The 19,024-nt window shown below is 37.2% G+C and overlaps 2 protein-coding genes and 1 pseudogene across 7 annotated transcripts in view; all 3 read right to left on the bottom strand.

Moving 5' to 3' along the window:
• PHKA1 (phosphorylase kinase regulatory subunit alpha 1) overlaps positions 1-19,024 on the bottom strand; it is a 139,588-nt gene that overhangs the window by 33,571 nt on the left and 86,993 nt on the right. For all 5 annotated transcript variants that reach the window (XM_007467452.1, XM_007467453.1, XM_007467455.1 and 2 more), the window contains exons 15-17: positions 13,042-13,151; positions 11,844-11,988; positions 1,885-1,963 (exon numbers count right to left, since the gene is read on the bottom strand). In XM_007467452.1, the coding sequence (XP_007467514.1) occupies positions 1,885-1,963; positions 11,844-11,988; positions 13,042-13,151 (334 nt within the window). The remainder of the gene's footprint in view (positions 1-1,884; positions 1,964-11,843; positions 11,989-13,041; positions 13,152-19,024) is intronic.
• LOC103076676 (60S ribosomal protein L31 pseudogene) lies at positions 2,885-3,262 on the bottom strand (annotated as a pseudogene). Its single transcript, XR_014368688.1, has one exon. The product of XR_014368688.1 is annotated as a 60S ribosomal protein L31 pseudogene (transcript).
• On the bottom strand, positions 4,843-6,444 carry LOC103081638 (muskelin-like). The gene is made up of 3 exons (XM_007467468.1): positions 6,347-6,444; positions 5,910-6,211; positions 4,843-5,663 (listed from the first exon to the last, which is right to left on the bottom strand). Exons 1-3 carry the CDS (start codon positions 6,442-6,444, stop codon positions 4,843-4,845), a joined length of 1,221 nt encoding a protein of 406 aa, XP_007467530.1.

The following is a 19,024-nucleotide window of genomic DNA, read 5'->3' as shown; positions in this document are numbered from 1 at the left end:
GTTTAGTGATAAAAAGGATACCTAGAATGTTCTGTTGGGGGATTACTAACGTTTATACATTAGTACAAATTTTGTAAAAGTGAAAATTTACAGCACTCCTAGACATAGTGTAGTATAGGCTAGGGTACTATGTTAATAAAGACTACAATTATGGGTTCACAATCCACCAGCAGATCAGTTTTGCTCTCTTTCACTGCCACATACTACATTGCTAACTATGCCAAATATCTGGCAAAAACTTCCATTGGCTGCAAGAGAAGCTAGGACAGAATGAAGATAAATCACCACAAATCTGTCATATCATTTCAAAAAATACTCAAAAAGACCATTTTGAAAAGAAAAAAACGGTATCTGACAATTTTAAGAATTATAGTAGATTGTAAGCTATATCTTCCCCTACTTATAAAGCCAATTGCAAAACCAAACCCAAAGGGAAAGTCAATAGTACTGATTTTCTAAAGAAGTCAGCTTGAGGGGGCTCCCAATGGCCAGATCTTGAATAATATGTACACTGAAATAGACAATGGAATGAAGCATGACATAAAAATAAAATAAGGATCTATGACTCTATGCTGGCAATAAAACTACAAAATTAAAGGGGGTAAGGGAGAGCTTTTTTTTTTTTTAACAGAAGGATTCCAACAAATACATGTACAAAGAATGATAGAAACACAGAATCACGATTTTACAACCCCATTAGAAATAACTGATTGATCAATGGAAGATAAAGCCATTTGGTCAAAGATTGTTGGGGAAAGGATAATGGAATCTAGACACGAATGGAGGATTATGAAGAATATGGAGAGAAGTGCTCTCCCCATGGAAGGGCTGGCAAGCAATAGACACGTCCATTGTGAGGTCACCAATGAGTAAACTCAGACAGGGGAAAGTGACTCAGAAGATAACATTTTAAACAAACTGAGAGACATTCTGCAAAATAACTGACCTTCTTTCTTTAAAACTGTAATGAAAATTGTCATGAAATATTAACAAACGGCTGGGGAATTGCTCTAGATTAAAAGACATCAAGGAGATATAATAACTAAAAGCCAATGAGTGATCTTTCATTGGAGCTGGAGTGAGAAAAAAGCTATGGGAAAACATTATTGAGACAACTGGGTAATTTTGAATAGGGACTCCATATTAGATAATAGTATCGTATCAATATTAACTTTTCTGAGTGTGCCGATTATATTGTAGTCATGTATGAGAATGCCCTCTTTCTTAGAAGACAGAAACTGAAGTATTTAGGGTTAAAGAGTCATGATATCTCTGACTAACTCTCACACACTTTAGTGAAAAAAGTGTGTGTGCCTTTGTGTGTGTGTGCATGTGTGTGTGTGTGTGCGCACATATGTATGTGTGAGAGAGGGAGAAGGGTGGGGAACAAGAGAGGAAGGGAGGGAGGAGAGGAAGGAAGGGAGGGAAGGGGGAGAGAGAATACACAAGTGGGACAGATGTTAACAACAGGTGAGTCTTGAGGGAGGGTATATGGTATTCAATAAGATTCTTGCATATTTGTGTCTACTTGAAATTTTTCAAAATAAAAACTTAGGGAAAAAAGAAAAGGCATGAGAATTGAATAGTCCAGTAACCTACTTTCCTCCCTCCTTCCCTCCCTCCCTTCCATTCTTCCTTCCTTCCAGGGTAAGTTTCCTGATCCACTGAATTTATGGGGTGTAGGCAAAGAACAGGGTGAGGAAAAATTCCAACCCTTCTCTTTAACATTAAATTCCTTGATTCAATCTATCAAACACCAGCTCCTGGAATAGGATGGGTATATGTTGCTAAAGATACAGAGAAAGGCATCACAAGTCTACCATTACTATACTCAGCTTCCAAATTTCACTTCATTTCACTACTGAATGCATAGAGGTCACTTACCTTGCCCCACCAAAATAGCCATCCTGCATTTTTCGGAGTGCTGCCAGGATACTTGAATTCAAGCTGGTTCCATCTTCATCTTAAAATGAAGAGAATTTTAAAACAATCTTTGTGGTTTTAACTTTGAAATAAGGGGAATCTTTCAATTATTTTAAACCAACTTTCTGGTGGTGATGGTACAAATTAGACAGTCCTCGTTGACCACCCTGTATTTCAACACTTCATCTGAGAGCCAATGACGCTGTGCAGAATGGGAAATGGTAAGGGATGATGACCAAGAGAGGAGAGTTCCTCACAGACAGTATCTTATTTATTGTAAGTACTTAGCACATTGCCTGATTGCAGAACACAGAATAATTACTGAATGCTGACAATAATAACAACAGCAACCATATGTTGAATGTTATGTGCCGAGTACTGTGCTGAACACTTTATACATTATCTCATCCAATGAGCTTTGGTTTACATGTGTGTATGTGGGTAGGCATAAAAAATATTTAGAAGGCTAACAATTATCCAACTTTATGTGAAAGGGATCATACTCTTTTGTGATCCACTTTCTCTAACTAATTCTTTGCAAAATCTAAAATTGATTCCATAACAGATATTTAGACTGTTGTATTATAAGCAACACTGTGATGCAATTTTTCTATTATTTCCTTAGGATAAATTCTTACAAGTAGAACTGCTAGAACAAAGGGAACACTTACTAAAAACTTTATAGACTGACAAACTGCACACTAAAAATGTTGTGCCACTATGTCTACCATCAGTATAGAAAGTGATGTTTCCCCACATCTTTAACAACAGTGTTAATAATCTTTTTAATCTTTGTTTATCTGATACGTTAAAAAATACATTGTTTTAATTTTAATACTAGTAAGATTGAGCATGTTTTCATGTATAGACTGGCTATTTGTATTTCTTTTATGAATTGCCTGTTCATGTTCTTTTCCCACTTTTTTTTTTTTGGTGGTTTGAAAACTTTGACAATCAACCGTTAGTTCTCATCCACATTAACTGTCTGTAGATTTTTGAAAGTGGTGACAGGTACATAGGTAACCCATGTATAGAGCTTGTTTGGTGAATCTTCATCTTCATTACGTTTTCTGGACAACCGCACATGGACACGGTATGGGATATTCCTTATTCCTTTGGCCCAGACAGCTTTGTTGAGATCAGTGTCAATGTGTACATCTGGAGTTCCCACCTCCTTCATGGCAAATTTCCAGATTTCTTCGAGTGCCCGAGGGGCATGCTTCTTGAAACCCACTCCATGGATGCGCTGGTGAATGATGATAGTGTATTCTCTGGTCACCACCTCGTTGATGGCGGACTGGCCCTTCTTCTTGCCACCCGTCTTTGCAGGAGCCATTCTGCCAGGCTTGGGTTGGAAAGCTCTTTTCCCATGCTTTTAATAAATAATCTTTTTTTTTTTTCAATTGACTTTCAAGGCCTCTTTATGTTTTGTGACTATTACCCTTTTCTCTATCATATGTATGGCAAATATTTTATCTACTTTATTATTTGTCTTTCAGCCTCAACCACACTTCATTTTTGTATAAAATATTTATTTAGAAACAAAGATTAATTTAGATTTTCATGTTTTAAAATCTGTCAAGTTTTCCTTTCTGTGTCTTGCAAAGTACAGCTTTCTTCAGCCCAAGATCACAAAAACATTCTCCCATACTTTCTTCTAATACTTTTATAGTTTTTCTTGTTGCTTACCTGTTTAATCTGTTTAGAATTTAATTTTGCATAAAATGTAAAGTAGCAGGCCTAAATGAATGATTTTCCCAAATGTATTTATTTATATTCTTTTGCTGCTATTTGGATTGCTGTCTTTATCATTATTGTAATTCCAATGGATCTATCTTCTCTTGTTTCTAGTTTTTAAAAAATCTGGTTATTCTTGTACACTTTCTCTTCCATATGCAATTTAGATTCAGCTTGTTCATAAAAATTTGTCTTTATTTTGATTTGGAATTCACTGAATTGATAGATTAATTTAATAAGAATGAACATCTTCTCAATATTAACTATTTCCATCTAGCAACATGGTATGTCTCTCTAGTAATTAAAATCTTCTTTTATGTTTTTTATTAGCTTTATAATTTTTTTACATAGTTTTATGCATATTTCTTATTAAGCTTATTCTTTTTTTTTTTTTTTTTTTTTTTTTTTAGCGTCCGGACGCGCAGGCTAAGCGGCCACGGCTCACGGGCCCAGCCGCTCCGCGGCATGTGGGATCTTCCCGGACCGGGGCACGAACCCGCGTCCCCCCTGCATCGGCAGGCGGACTCTCAACCACTGCGCCACCAGGGAAGCCCTAAGCTTATTCTTTTTTTAAATTAATCTTTATTGGAGTACAGTTGCTTTGCAATGTTGTGCTAGTTTCTGCTGTACAGCAAAATGAATCAGTTATACATATACATATACCCTCTCTTTGTCAGATTTCCTTCCCATTTAGGTCACCACAGAGCACTGAGTAGTTTCCCTGTGCTATACAGTAGGTTCTCATTAGTTACCTATTTTATACATAGTAGTGTATATATGTCAATCTCAATCTCCCAATTCATCCCACCCCCTTGGTATCCATAAGTTTGTTCTCTATATGTGTCTCTATTTTTAAAGCTTATTCTTATTTTACTTTTCTAGACACTTGTCAATTTTATCTAGATTTATAAAATTGTATTTGGTATTCTTTCATAATTTGTAAAGACTCCTCCATTTCTGTTGCTATATCCCCTTCCTCATTCTTAACATTATTTTTATTATCTATATTTTTTCTCTTTATTCTGAAGTCTATTTTACCAGATATTAACATGGCCACTTCTGATTTTTTTTTTTTTTTTACTGAAACAGTAATTCTTTTTATTATATGTCATAGGTATTTGTAGTAGAAACCACCAATAGAAAACTCAGCATAACATGTGAAATAAACTCTAAGAGCAATAGTCACTGAGCACTAATTAATTCCACCATACAGTTATCTGTGCACCAAACCTGATGATCAAACACCAGTTTCGGTCCTCCATCAGCAGCAGTATCCTCACTGAGTAACATCCATGTGTTTGTGTCAATGTCATAACGATAGAAATCACTCTTCAGAGATTTGCTGTTCCTCACAGAGGAATCCAAATAACGCCCCAGTGTGTAGATTTGCCTTCGTTGAATGTCAATGCACATTTTATGACATGATCTAGCACTGGGACCATTCTCTTTCTCAGTGTCTCTAGAGATACATGTCCATTGGTTCTCTTTCACACTGTACGCCCAGAAGTCAGCAAGATCTTGTGTTCCATCCCAGCCACCAAACAAATAAACAGTCTCTGTTTGAACATCAATAACCATCTGATGGCCTCCTCTCATTCCTGGTCGGTTATCTTCTCCATCACCTTTGGTACTTTTCGGAATGATTTGACTCCATCGTGGCTTATATTCCTGTTGACTGATATACTGATTGAACAAGCCATCATTTACAGCTTTTTCAATCAATTCTTCACAAGCATCAAAATCACCCTTCAGTACCAATTTATCGTGCAGATCTGTTAACATGGGATGTTCCAGGGCAATCTTGGTTTTCTTTTGCAGTGATTCAAAGGCCTCTGTATAGTTATGTTGTCTGAAGTGTTTTAGGCAAAGGCGAATAGCTTCCTGTTCACGGTACTTACTATACCAGTTGAGACAGGGTTGTACTACATCGGGATCATCAATGCCACTAAGTTCAACATACCAGATGCTAAAGTTAAAGCTGGGTCCCCACGATAAGAGTGGAACTGTGATCCATGGGCTCCTGGGGATCCCCACAGGAGGTCCCATGTGGTCAAAACTATTTTTCATAATAAGACTAGGGCTTTATAGACTTTTTTTTTTTAAACTGTACTGACATTTGCACTCATGGTGCAAAGGCAATGCTGAATAAAACTGTTGGCATCTTGGTAGTGCCACAAAATGTAGCAGGAAAGTGTCCCAGTATTTCTTAATACAGTATGAATTGAACTGTATTCCTTATCATCACACACCTATTTTAATGAATCGACAAGGAAACATCTGTTCATCAATTTTATGCTTCAAGGTAAATGTTTCTTTGTTATAATCATTCTTTAAGCCACTGGACAATAGCTCTGTCATGTTTTCTTCATTCATTCCACCAAAGACTTTAAATTTCTTCAAATTGCAGACATGAGTTTTCTCATATTTTCCAAATGTGATATTCTGGACTATAGCAGGCCTTTCAAGCTTCAGAATCAAGTACTGGGGAGGGTAGTTGCTCTCTGAAGACCACCGTGAAGACTGGTCATTTGGCTTATCCACTAAAATGTTCCTAAGAAATAATTTGAATCCAAGGCAATTTGACTCTAAAGCCAACGCTCCTAATCACCATACTATACAGCCTCAGAATTATTCCACTTCTTGGAACTTAACCTGAACAATATGAGGGAGCTAGCCATGTCATAATTCAGGAAGGTAGGTGGAGGAGAAGGAGCTCCACTTGTGTAGCGCGTAGGGCAGAAGCCGGCACTCGGGCGTCGCAGACACAGCCCCGCCAGCCGCCATCTTGTCAGCACCGTAGCGGCCGCCGCCCCCACTTCTGATTTTTAAAATTAATTCTACATGGCATATTTTCCATTATTTTATTCTAGTCTACCTATATTGTTACATATGGAGTGAATCTCATGGAGACAGCATATATGTGGGTCATTTTTAAATCTACTCTGCCAATCTCAGTCTTTTAATTGGTGTATTTAGGCTATTTACAGTTAATGTAATTATTGATATATGAGGAATGAGTCTGCCATTTTACTTATTGTTTTTTGTTTGTTCCTCTGTTCTTCTATTTTTTCTTCCTGCTTTCTGAAACACAAGAATTCCATTTTGATTTATCTATAGTGTTTTTTACTTTATCTCCTTGTATAGACTTCTTAGTGGTTAACCTAGGTATTACATAATATATACAAACATGCATTATACATATATCATTGTCTATTAGTGTCAACATTTCACGAGTTTAAAGTGATGTGTAAAAACCTTATTTCCTTTTTTTTACATCTTTATTGGAGTATAATTGCTTTACAATGTTTATGCTTGAAAAAAAACTTATTTCCTTTTCAGTCCCTTACCTCCCCCAATATATAACTGCATTAAAGATCTCCTCTACATACTTTGAGAACCACATCAGACAGTGTTATGATTTTCGCTTCGAACGCCAAACATAATTTAGAAAACTGAAGTGGAGAAAGTCTATTGTATTTACCTATATTCTTACTCTTTCAACTGTTGTTTTTCTTGCTTGATGTTCCAAGATTCCATCTTGCATTATTTCCTTTTTATTTCAAGAATTTCCTTTAAGCTATTCTTTTAGAGCAGATCTCCTTCAGACAAATTCATTTAGTTTTGCTTCACCTGAGAATGTCTTTTTTCCCTTTATTCTTCAAGTACATTTTAACTGGATACAGAATTCTTAGTTTATTAATTCTTTTCTTTAAACACTTGAAAAATGTTATGCCACTTCCCTCTGTTCTCCAGGGTTTTTGATGAGATCTGCTGTCATTCTAGTTGTTTTCCCACATAGACAATGTATCATTTCTCTTACTGCTTTCAGGATTTTTTCTTTTTCTTTAATTTTCAGGAGTTTGATCATTATGTTTTGGCATGGATTTCTTTGGGTTTTTCCTGTTTGGGACTCTCTCAGCTTTTTGAATCTGTAGGTTTATGCCTTTTGCCATTTTTTTCAGCCATAATTAGTTGGAATACTTTTTTCAGACCTATATTCTTTTTCCTCTCCTTCTGGGACTCATAAAATGAATGCTAGATGTTTCATTATTAGTCCCATAGGTCTCTGAGGCTCTGTTCATATTTTTCAGTCTGTTTTTACTCTTGTTCACTTCTACAGTTCTATCTTCAAGTTCAGTCTATTTCTTCTGCTACTGAGCCTATCTAGTAAGTTTTCATTTCAGTTATTATAGTTTTCAATTCTAAAACTTTCACTTGGTTCTCCATCTCTTCAATTTCTTTGCTGAGACTTCCTACTTTCAAGTTTGAAGTGTGGTTGTAATTGCTTGGTAAAGTATTTTTATGATGACTGCCTTAAAATCTTTGTTGTAATTCCAACATCTTTGTCATCCTGGTATTGGTATCTGTTGATCATCTTTTCTCATTGAAGTTGAGATTTTCCTGGGCATTGGTATGAATGATTTTCTATTGTATTCTGGAAATTTGGGGTATCATCTTACAAGACTGTGGATCTTATTGAATCTTCTGATTCAGCAAGTCTCCTCTGATATTGTGCAGCAGGGAAGAGGCACTGCCTTGTTACTGCTAGGTGGGTGTGGAAGGAGTTCCTCTACTGTTCAGTAAGGATGAACGTCTAAGCTCCCCACTAGTTCTTCTCAGACACTATCCCTAAGGAGGGAGGGGGCACCTCTTCACAACTGTGTGAAGGCAGTAGTCTAGGTTCCCCACACAGCCTCGCTGATAGGGATGGGAATGGGGCTGTAGTTATTTTCTGTGGTATTTGGGTAGATTAGAACACATTTATTGTCTAGAAGTTTTCTGTCTGGCTAGACTGTCCCTTTCCTGTTCCTTTGGCTAGAGGGAGAAGGTCTTTCCTGGACCTTTTAAAATCTGTACCCATTTGTGTTTCTGGGATGATAACTTCTCCAGCACCCAGTCCAGGATATATGAGGCAGAAGGAAAACCCAGGAAATTCACTGCTGTGTCATTTCTTAGCTTCAAAGTCCCTAGCCAGTCTCCCTTCTTTTTTCCAACTTTCAGAGTCTTCTTATATTTGTATTAGAGTAATGTCCAGGGTTTTTAGCTGTACTTAGCAGGAAGAATAGGGAGAAGTGAGTCTATTCCTTTTTGTCTGGAAACAGAACTCTTTTTTTTTCAAAAGTGAAAATATTCAAGAATATGAAAATTTCTAAATATGACTTTGGCCAAATCTCTTAAGTTTTGATTAGTAGTGGTATCATTTTTCATTTTAAAACACTATATAATTTCAAATTTGATTTCCTCTTTAATCAAAGAATTATTTGCAAAAATTTTAATTCCTTCATGGTCAGGTTTTTAAGAAATTATTTTTGTTTTAATTAATTTTATGTGCTATGTCTGGCAATATCATCTATATTATTTCTACTTTTAAAAAATAAACATTCTTTGTGTATTCTGTCTTTCTGGGTATACTTTCACATACACCCGTAAACACAAAAATCAAGTCTGTTAATCCTCTATATCTTTAGCTATTTTTTATAATGGATCTGTGACATTATGATAGAGGTATGTTATTGTTTCCCACTATGACTGTACAATGGATTTATCATACTGCCCTTAAGTTTTCCTAAATATCTGCTTTATGCATTTCACTGATATTCTTCAGTAGATAAAAATTTATAAATGTTTCACTGTCTTCATGTACTATAACTCTTATCAATATAAAATATCCTTTATATCCCATTTACTGATTTGTGCCTTGAATTCTATTTGCTATTTTTGATATTAATATTGCCATCATTGCTTTCTTTTTGTTAGCATTTACGTGATATATCTTTATGTCTTCCTTTATTTTCTGTTTTTCCATACAATTTTATTTTAGGGATAGCTTTTGTAAGTAGCATCTAGCTAGATTTTGCTTTTACCTATCCTAGGAATCTGTATTTAATATGAGAATTTAACTAATTCACATTTTAATGTGATCACTAATATGTTCATCCTCATTTCACCAGCACAAAATTTTCCCTGACAAAAATACACAGCTATTAGTAATGTAGGTTTTGGAGACTGACAGACCTGGTTTGAGGCCTGATTCTGTTGCTTACTAGCTTTGTGACTACACAATGAATCACCTTCTTCATCTATAAAATGGGGGCTATTAACAGTACCTACCTGAATAGGGTTGTTGTAGAGATGTCAAAATAAGGCACTGAAAGGACTTAGCTCAGTGCATGGCACAGAGAAAGTGCTCAATAAACACTGCAGTTATTATTGCTATTGATACTTCTGTTTTTTGTTGTGTGACCATGTACCAAGTATCAAAACTTTGTGACTTAAATCTAGATCTTAATTTTATTCTTCTTCCCAAGCTATGGCTGTATATCTCATCCCAACTATTAGGCATTTCAATTTTGAAACCTCTTTGGCACTACAAACTCAACATGTCCCTTTACAACTGGCATCTTCCTTTATAATTTCTCTTATATCAATGGCAGCATTATTTACCTAGTCTCTCTAAATGTTGGCATTATCTTGATTCATATCTCATATCTAGTCAGCCAACACCTGACTTGCAGGTGGTGTTTAAAATGACTCTTGTATCCTTCTTTCCCACTCAGTTTTTACTATCATCAATCCAGTGTATCTTCTCATCACCTCATACTTGGATTAGTTTCCTTGATATCAGATTCTTCTAACTACAGTGTATACTGTCACTAAGTCAATATTCCCTAGATATCACTTTCATCATATCACTCCTTGCTCAAAAACTTTTAATAGCTTCAGACTTCTGAGACAATTTGTTTTAAATTTCTCTGCTTATTTTCAAGGTCTTCATAATCTGACCCCATTTTACTAATCCAATTTTGTTGATAATTATACTCCAACATGAAAGGCCCACTCTATTCAGCTTGGCCTCTTCACTGTCCACTCACAAGTCAAGGGCATCCCTGCCTCCAGGCTTCACCCATGGTATTTTTTCCCTCACCTAAAGTACCTTTCCTTCTTCTCTCCTCACATATGAATACTACACATCCCAAAAAGCCTGGATAAGTCCCACCTAGTCAAGAAATTTTCTTTGACAACTTGATCACTGTCACTGTAAAATACTAATCTAATGGTTTAGTACTTCTTTATATACTGTCTTGAATTGTTTTCTACTAATTTTGTGAATTAGCTTTGTTTCTCCAATTAGACTTTATACTTTCTAAAGACAGTTCTGGGAACACAGTAGTTATTAAATGGGCACTTGTTAATTGTTTTAAATAAAGAAGAAAGACAAAAAGAAGAAAGACTACCCTACTTCCTCAACTCCTGTGCTTTTTTTTTTACATTTTTTGAGTGTTTTATTTATATCAAACTTGATAAAATGTGTGTATTTCTCAGAGAGAAAAGACATGTCGAGGTAGAAATGAACCTTTCAACTATTCATGGGTACACAAGTACACTGGACTCCTGTGCTTTTGAAGCACTTTAGAGATGTGACCAAAATCCCTAACAGTCTGTCTGGACTTTGAATGATTTATGACAAAGGATTCTTCTCTAATGAAAAGGAATTCTATGTACTTTGGTAGTACAAACAGGCCTTTGGAAGCAACAGCAGAGATACAGAAAGGAAGCAGTGCTTCAGTATTGGCTCTAGTTCTCCAGGAACTGAGAGAACAACAAAGCCTTTCACTTAGTTTCAAGTAAGCAGTGTCAGGAAGCCCAGCTAATAAAGGAAAGATAAACTGAAAGGCTTTTTACTTTTCCCTGCTAGATTTTATTGCTTCAGTTAGGCAAGCCTTGCAAAGAGAAGTTTAGGAACTTATCTATAAAATCTTGATGCTCTACTGGAGTAAGACAGATGCAGAATATAGTACTACTGTCTTTAAAATGAATCGTGTTAATAAAGTTTCTATAAAATGGCCTAGAAACCAATTATCTGAAGTAGCCCCAAACAAGTTATTCTATTACATATCTTGAATTATAGCTCTCAAACCACCTGAAATATTCTTGTGTACTGGTTTATTTGTTACATATTTATTCTAAAACATAAGCTCCGTGAGAGTAGAAACCTCAACTGCCATATTCACCCCATGTATGCCCAGTGCTTTGAAAAGTGCCTGGTACAAAACAAGAGCTTAAAAAAACTGCTGAAAGAATAAATGACAAAAAGTAGCTTTCCAGTGACTCTATGATTTTGAAGGGCCAACCACATGACTTATTTCAAAAATACATTCGTTCCTTGCCTCATACATCCTTACCAAGCATGCTGTGTGAGATGGGGAAGGTGATGGTGGGCTGGCCTGTCATTCTCCAGCGGCTACAGAGATAGGAGAGGTCTGTTCTAAGCATTTCCACTATCATCTTGTTGTCCAGAGCCAGGTAGAATTGTTGCTGATCTATAAACTGAGAAAAAGGAAAATAACAGTTCAGAATAATTTACTCTCACAACTATCAAATAATATTTCAAAGTGCTCACATATACACAAGGGTATATAAGATATCACAAGGGCAACAATACCTCCAAATTTAATGTCTAATTCTTCCCAAAGTATCTGGTGGCTTACTGGTACAAACAGTAGTTCTGGACATTTTTAGTGTGTTATAGCTTACAAAGTGTTTTCAAGTACATGATTTTATTTAATTCTAACAACCCAGTGAGGGCTTTTCTCCTTTTTAATAGATAAAAAAATAAGGCCAAGAGACACTGAGTAGATTAGCAAAGTTATATGACTAGCAAATGGCAAAATCAGAGATAGAATCTATGGTCCATTATTCTTTCATCTATACCTCAGTTGCACTATTTCAGATGTAAGATGACAAAAGAAAGCTTAAGCTTTTTTTTCAGAAAATAGTTTATCCTCCTATTCACACATATAATAAGGCTTGCTATTATAATATGGGTAATAAACATCAGGCTAATAAACAGTGTATAATCATGGCTAAAACAGTACTGACATTTTTGTTTAGAAGAGGATATCAGAGATTTCTGGGCATGTAAAAAGGGCACTTCGCCAAAACAAATAGAACACTTAATTCAGTAGCTGAATAAAAAAGACTATATTTTGTTTATCAAGAATACAGTATTATTTTTAATCTTTAATAAAGAGTACTTTTAAAAGTACTCCAACATTTATAAAATCCTTAATCACTGTTTCTGCAACACCCAGGACTACTCTTGGTAGCCAAAGTCACTTGGCATAGCTCTGTGCTTCAAGATCAATTCAGTCCAACCCAACAAAGACTGGGCTGGCCAAAAAGTTCGTTCATGTTTTTCCATAACATATGGAAAAAACCAAAACGAACTTTTTGGCCAACCCTATTTATTGAGCAACTTAATATATACAAGGTCCCATGAAACTCTGACACTTGTCTCAACTCCACTAAATGCTTTATTTCTATAGTGTTTCTCTTTTATTTCCATTCATCTCAATGCACATTAAAGCTCAGTCCACCCACCTGTGGAGTGAAGGTAAAGATAGTTTTCCGAATGTCATAGAGTTTTGAAGTTCCAAGGACTCCCATGTGTCTGTAGGGTCTTCCACTGAGTTTCATTCTGTTGTTGCATCCTGATATAGAATTGAGAAATGGTCAAGGTATTTTTGCAGATCCTATCAGCAAACATTTTTGTAATAGTTTACACTTCCTCACTGAACAAACTAAGCTCTGTGTCTCAAAATTAGTGTACATGTCATATACAGGGCCATAATAAGCACTGTGGGGCTTTCCAAGAGAAAGACTAGGCAGTTATCTGTTCTTAAAGAAATGTATGCTCTTACAAAGAAGCTAAATGATCTAGATGCATATAAAAATTAAGAGTTCTATGAATGATACAATGTTATTATCTATATTCATAAGGAAATTCACTGAATTTCCTTAAAGCCCATGAAAAGTGCAAAAGCTATTCTGATTATCAAACTTATCAGGGTAAACTACGCCTCAACAAAGCTGAACAAAAACCTCATCAATTTAGAGCAGCTTCAAGACGGCAGAAGAGTAAGACGCAGAGATCATCATCTTCGTCTCCACAAATACATCAGAAATACATCTACACGTGGAACGGCTCCTACAGAACACCTACTGAACGGTGGCAGAAAACCTCAGACCTCCCAAAAGGCAAGAAACTCCCCACGTACATGGGTAGTGCAAAAGAAAAAACAGAGAAAAGAATAGGCACGGGACCCGCACCAGTGGGAGGGAGCTGTGAAGGAGGAAAGGTTTCCACATACTAGGAAGCCCCTTCGCGGGCAGAGACTGCGGGTGGTGGAGGGGGGGAGCTTCAGAGCCACGGACAAGAGCGCAGAAACATGGGTGTGGAGGGCAAAGCGGAGAGATTCCCGCACAGAGGATTGGTGCCGACCAGCACGCACCAGCCCGAGAGGCTTGTCTGCTCACCTGCCGGGGTGGGCGGGGGCTGGGAGCTGAGGCTCGGATCCCAGGGAGAGGACTGGGGTTGGATGTGTAAACACAGCCTGAAGGGGTCAGTGCACTACAGCTAGCTGGGAGGAAGTCCGGGAAAAAGTGTGGAGGTGCCGAAGAGGCAAGAGACTTTTTCTTGCCTCTCTGTTTCCTGGTGCGTGAGGAGAGGGGATTAAGAGCGCCACTTAAAGGAGTTCTAGAGACGGGCGCGAGCCGCGGCTATCAGCATGGACCCAGGAGACAGGCATGAGACGTGAAGGTTGCTGCAGCTACCAAGAAGCCTGTGTACAAGCACAGGTCACTATCCACACCTATGCTCCCGGAAGCCTGTGCAGCCTGCCACTGCCAGGGTCCCGTGATCCAGGGAAACTTCCCCAGGAGAACACATGGCGTGCCTCAGGGTACTGCAATGTCATGCCATGCCGGCCTGTGCCGCCGTCGGGTAGCCCCGCAACCGTACCCCTCCCTCACTCCATCCTGAGTGAGCCAGAGCCCCCGAATCAGCTGCTCCTTAAACCCCAACCTGTCTGAGCAAAGAACAGAGGATCTCAGGCGACCTACATGCAGAGAGGCGGGTCCAAAGCTGAGCCCTGGGAGCTGTGCGAACAAAGAAGAGAAAGGGAAATTTCTCCCAGCCGCCTCAGGAGCAGGGGATTAAATCTCCACAATCAACGTCATGTACCCTGCATCTGTGGAATACCTGAATAGACAATGAATCATCCCAAATTGAGGAGGTGGACTTTGGGAGCAAAGATATATATATATTTTTTCCCTTTTTCTTCTTGTGAGTGTGTATGTGTATGCTTCTGTGTGTAATTTTGTCTTTACAGCTTTACTTTTACCATTTGTCCTAGGGTTCTCTCTGTCCATTTTCTTTATTACTTTTAAAAAAATTTTTCTTAAAAATTAGTTCTTATTTTAATAACTTTATTTTATTTTATCTTCTTTCTTTCTTTCTATTTTTTCTCCCTTTTATTCTGAGCTGTGTGGATGAAAGGCTCTTTGTGCTCCAGCCAGGCATCAGGGCTGTGCCTCTGAGGTGGGAGAGCCAAGCTCAGAACACTGGTCCACAAGAGACCTCCGAGCCCCATGTAATATCAAACGGCGAAAATCTCCCAGAAATCTCCATCTCAACACCAGCACCCAGCTTCACTCAATGACCAGCAAGCTACAGTGCTGGACACCCTATGCCAAACAACTAGCAAGACAGGAACACAACCCCATCCATTAGCAGAGAGGCTGCTAAAATCATAATAAGGACACAGACACCCCAAAACACACCACCAGATGTGGACCTGCCCACCAGAAAGACAAGATCCAGCCTCATCCACCAGAACACAGGCACTAGTCCCCTCCACCAGGAAGCCTACACAATCCACTGAACCAACCTTAGCCACCGGGGACAGACACCAAAAGCAACGGGAACTACGAACCTGCAGCCTGTGAGAAGGAGACCACAAACACAGTAAGTTAAGCAAAATAAGAAGACAGAAAAACACACAGCAGATGAAGGAGCAAGGCAAAAACCCACCAGACATAACAAATGAAGAGGAAACAGGCAGTCTACCTGAAAAAGAATTCAGAATAATGATAGCAAAGATGATCCAAAATCTTGGAAATAGAATAAATACAAGAAAAGTTTAACAAGGACCTAGGAGAACTAAAGAGCAAACAAACAGTAATGAACACAATAAATGAAATTAAAAATTCTCTTGAAGGGATCAATAGCAGAATAACTGAGGCAGAAGAACGGATAAGTTACGTGGAAGATAAAATCATGGAAATAACAACTGCAGAGCAAAATAAAGAAAAAAGAATGAAAAGAATTGAGGACAGTCTCAGAGACCTCTTGAACAACATTAAATGCACCAACATTCGAATTACAGGGCCCCAGAAGAAGAAAAGAAAAAGAAAGGGGCTGAGAAAATATTTGAAGAGATTATAGTTCAAAATTTCCCTAATATGGCAAATGAAATAGTTAATCAAGTCCAGGAAGCACAGAGAGTCCCACACAGGATAAATCCAAAGAGAAACATGCCAAGACACATAATAATCAAAGTATCAAAAATTAAATACAAAGAGAAAATATTAAAAGCAGCAACAGAAAAACAACAAATAACACACAACGGAATCCCCCATTAACAGCTGATCTTTCCGGAGAAACTCTGCAAGCCAGAAGGGACTAGCAGGACATATTTAAAGTGATAAAGGAGAAAAACCTACAACCAAGATTACTCTACCCAGCAAGGATCTCATTCAGATTTGATGGAGGAATTAAAAGCTTTACAGAGAGGCAAAAGCTAAGAGAATTCAGCACCACCAAAACAGCTTTACAACAAATGCTAAAGGAACTTTAGCATTCCAAATGCTAAAGGAAAACACAAGAGAAGGAAAAGACCTACAATAACAAACACAAAACAATTAAGAAAATGGGAACAGGAACTTACATATCGATAATAACCTTAAATGTAAATGGATTAAATGCTCCAACCAAAAGACACACACTGGCTGAATGGATACAAAAACAAGACCAGTATACATGCTGTGTACAAGAGACTCACTTCAGACGTAGGGAAACATACAGACTGAAAGTGAGGGGACAGAAAAAGATATTCCATGCAAATGCAAATCAAAAGAAAGCTGGAGTAGAAATTCTCTTATCAGACAAAATAGACTTAAAAAAAAAGACTATTAAAAGCAACAAAGAAGGACACTACATAATGATCAAGGTATCGATCCAAGAAGAAGACATAACAATTGTAAATATTTATGCACCCAACACAGGAGCACCTCAATACATAAGGCAAATACTAACAGCCATAAAAGGGGAAATCGACAGTAACACAATCATAGTATTGGACTTTAACACCCCACTTTCACCAATGGACAGATCATCCAAAATGAAAATAATAAGGAAACACAAGCTTTAAATGATACATTAAACAAGATGGACTTATTTGATATTTATAGGACATTCCATCCAAAAACAACAGAATACACATTCGTCTCAAGTGCTCATGTAACATTCTCCAGGATAGATCATATCTATCTTGGGTCACAAATCAAGCCTTGGTCAATTTAAGAAAACAGAAATTGTATCAAGTATCTTTTCTGAACACAACGCTATGAGACTAGATATCAATTACAGGAAAAGATCTGTAAAGAATACAAACACATGGAGGCTAAACAATACACTACTTAATAACGAAGTGATCACTGAAGAAATCAAAGAGAAAATCAGAAAACATCTAGAAACAAATGACAATGGAGACAAGATGACCCAAAACCTATGGGATGCAGCAAAAGCAGTTCTAAGAGGGAAGTTTATAGCAATACAATCCTACCTTAAGAAACAGGAAACATCTCAAATAAAAAACCTAACCTTATACCTAAAGCAATTAGAGAAAGAAGAACAAAAAAAACCCCAAAGTTAGCAGAAGGAAAGAAATCATAAAGATCAGATCAGAAATAAATGAAAAAGAAATGAAGGAAACGATAACAAAGATCAATAAAACTAAAAGCTGGTTCTTTGAGAAGAAAAACAAAATTGATAAACCATTAGCCACACTCATCAAGAAAAAATGGGAGAAGCCTCAAATCAATAGAATTAGAAATGCAAAAGAAGTAACAACTGACACTGCAGAAATACAAAGGATAATGAGAGATTACTACAAGCAGCTCTAGGCCAATGAAATGGACAACCTAGAAGAAATGGACAATTCTTAGAAATGCACAACCTTCCGAGACTGAACCAGGAAGAAATAGAAAATGTGAACAGTCCAATCACAAGCAGTGAAATTGAAACTGTGATTAAAAATCTTCTAACCAACAAAAGCCCAGGACCAGATAGCTTCACAGGCAAATTCTATCAAACATTTAGTAAAGAGCTAACACCTATCCTTCTCAAACTCTTCCAAAATATAGCAGAGGGAGGAACACACCCAACCACATTCTACGAGGCCACCCACCATCACCCTGATACCAAAACCAGATAAAGATGTCACAAAGAAAGAAAACTACAGGCCAAAAGCACTGATGAACATAGATGCAAAAATCCTCAACAAAATACTAGCAAACAGAATCCAACAGCACATTAAAAGGATCATACACCATGATCAAGGGGGGTTTATCCCAGGAATGCAAGGATTCTTCAATATTCACAAATCAATCAATGTGATACATCATATTAACAAACTGAAGGAGAAAAACCATATGATCATCTCAATAGATGCAGAAAAAGCTTTCGACAAAATTCAACACCCATTTATGATAAAAACCCTCCAGAAAGTAGGCACAGAGGGAACTTCCCTCAACATAATAAAGGCCATATGTGACAAACCCACAGCCAAGATCGCCTCAGTGGTGAAAAACTAAAACCATTTCCACTAAGATCAGGAACAAGACAAGGATGCCCACTCTTACCACTCTTATGCAACATAGTGTTGGAAGTCCTAGCCATGGCAATCAGAGAAGAAAAAAAATGAAAGGAATCCAAATTGGAAAAGAAGACGTAAAGCTGTCACTGTTTGCAGATGACATGATACTATACACAGAGAATCCTAAAGATGCTACCACAAAACTACTAGAGCTAATCAATGAATTTGGTAAAGTAGCAGGATACAAAATCAATGCACAGAAATCTCTGGCATTCCTACATAATACTGATTAAAAATCTGAAAGTAAATTAAGGAAACACTCCCACTTACCATTGCAACTAAGAGAATAAAATATCTAGGAATAAACATACCTAAGGAGACAAAAGACCTGTATGCAGAAAATTATAAAACACTGATGAAAGAAATTAAAGATAATACAAATAGATGGACAGATATACCATGTTCTTGGATTGGAAGAATCAACATTGTGAAAATGACTATACTATCCAAAGCCACCTACAGATTCAATGCAATCCCTATTAAACTACCACTGGCATTTTTCATAGAAGTAGAACAAAAAATTTCACAATTTTTATGGAAACACAAAAGACCCCGAATAGCCAAAGCAGTCTTGAGAACGAAAAATG

This window comes from Lipotes vexillifer, unplaced genomic scaffold (assembly GCF_000442215.2).
Source record: "Lipotes vexillifer unplaced genomic scaffold, Lipotes_vexillifer_v1.1 scaffold142, whole genome shotgun sequence".
In the NCBI taxonomy this organism is placed as follows: domain Eukaryota; kingdom Metazoa; phylum Chordata; class Mammalia; order Artiodactyla; family Lipotidae; genus Lipotes; species Lipotes vexillifer.
Note: the sequence above shows the minus strand (reverse complement) of the source record. Positions and strands in the feature narration are given on the sequence as shown.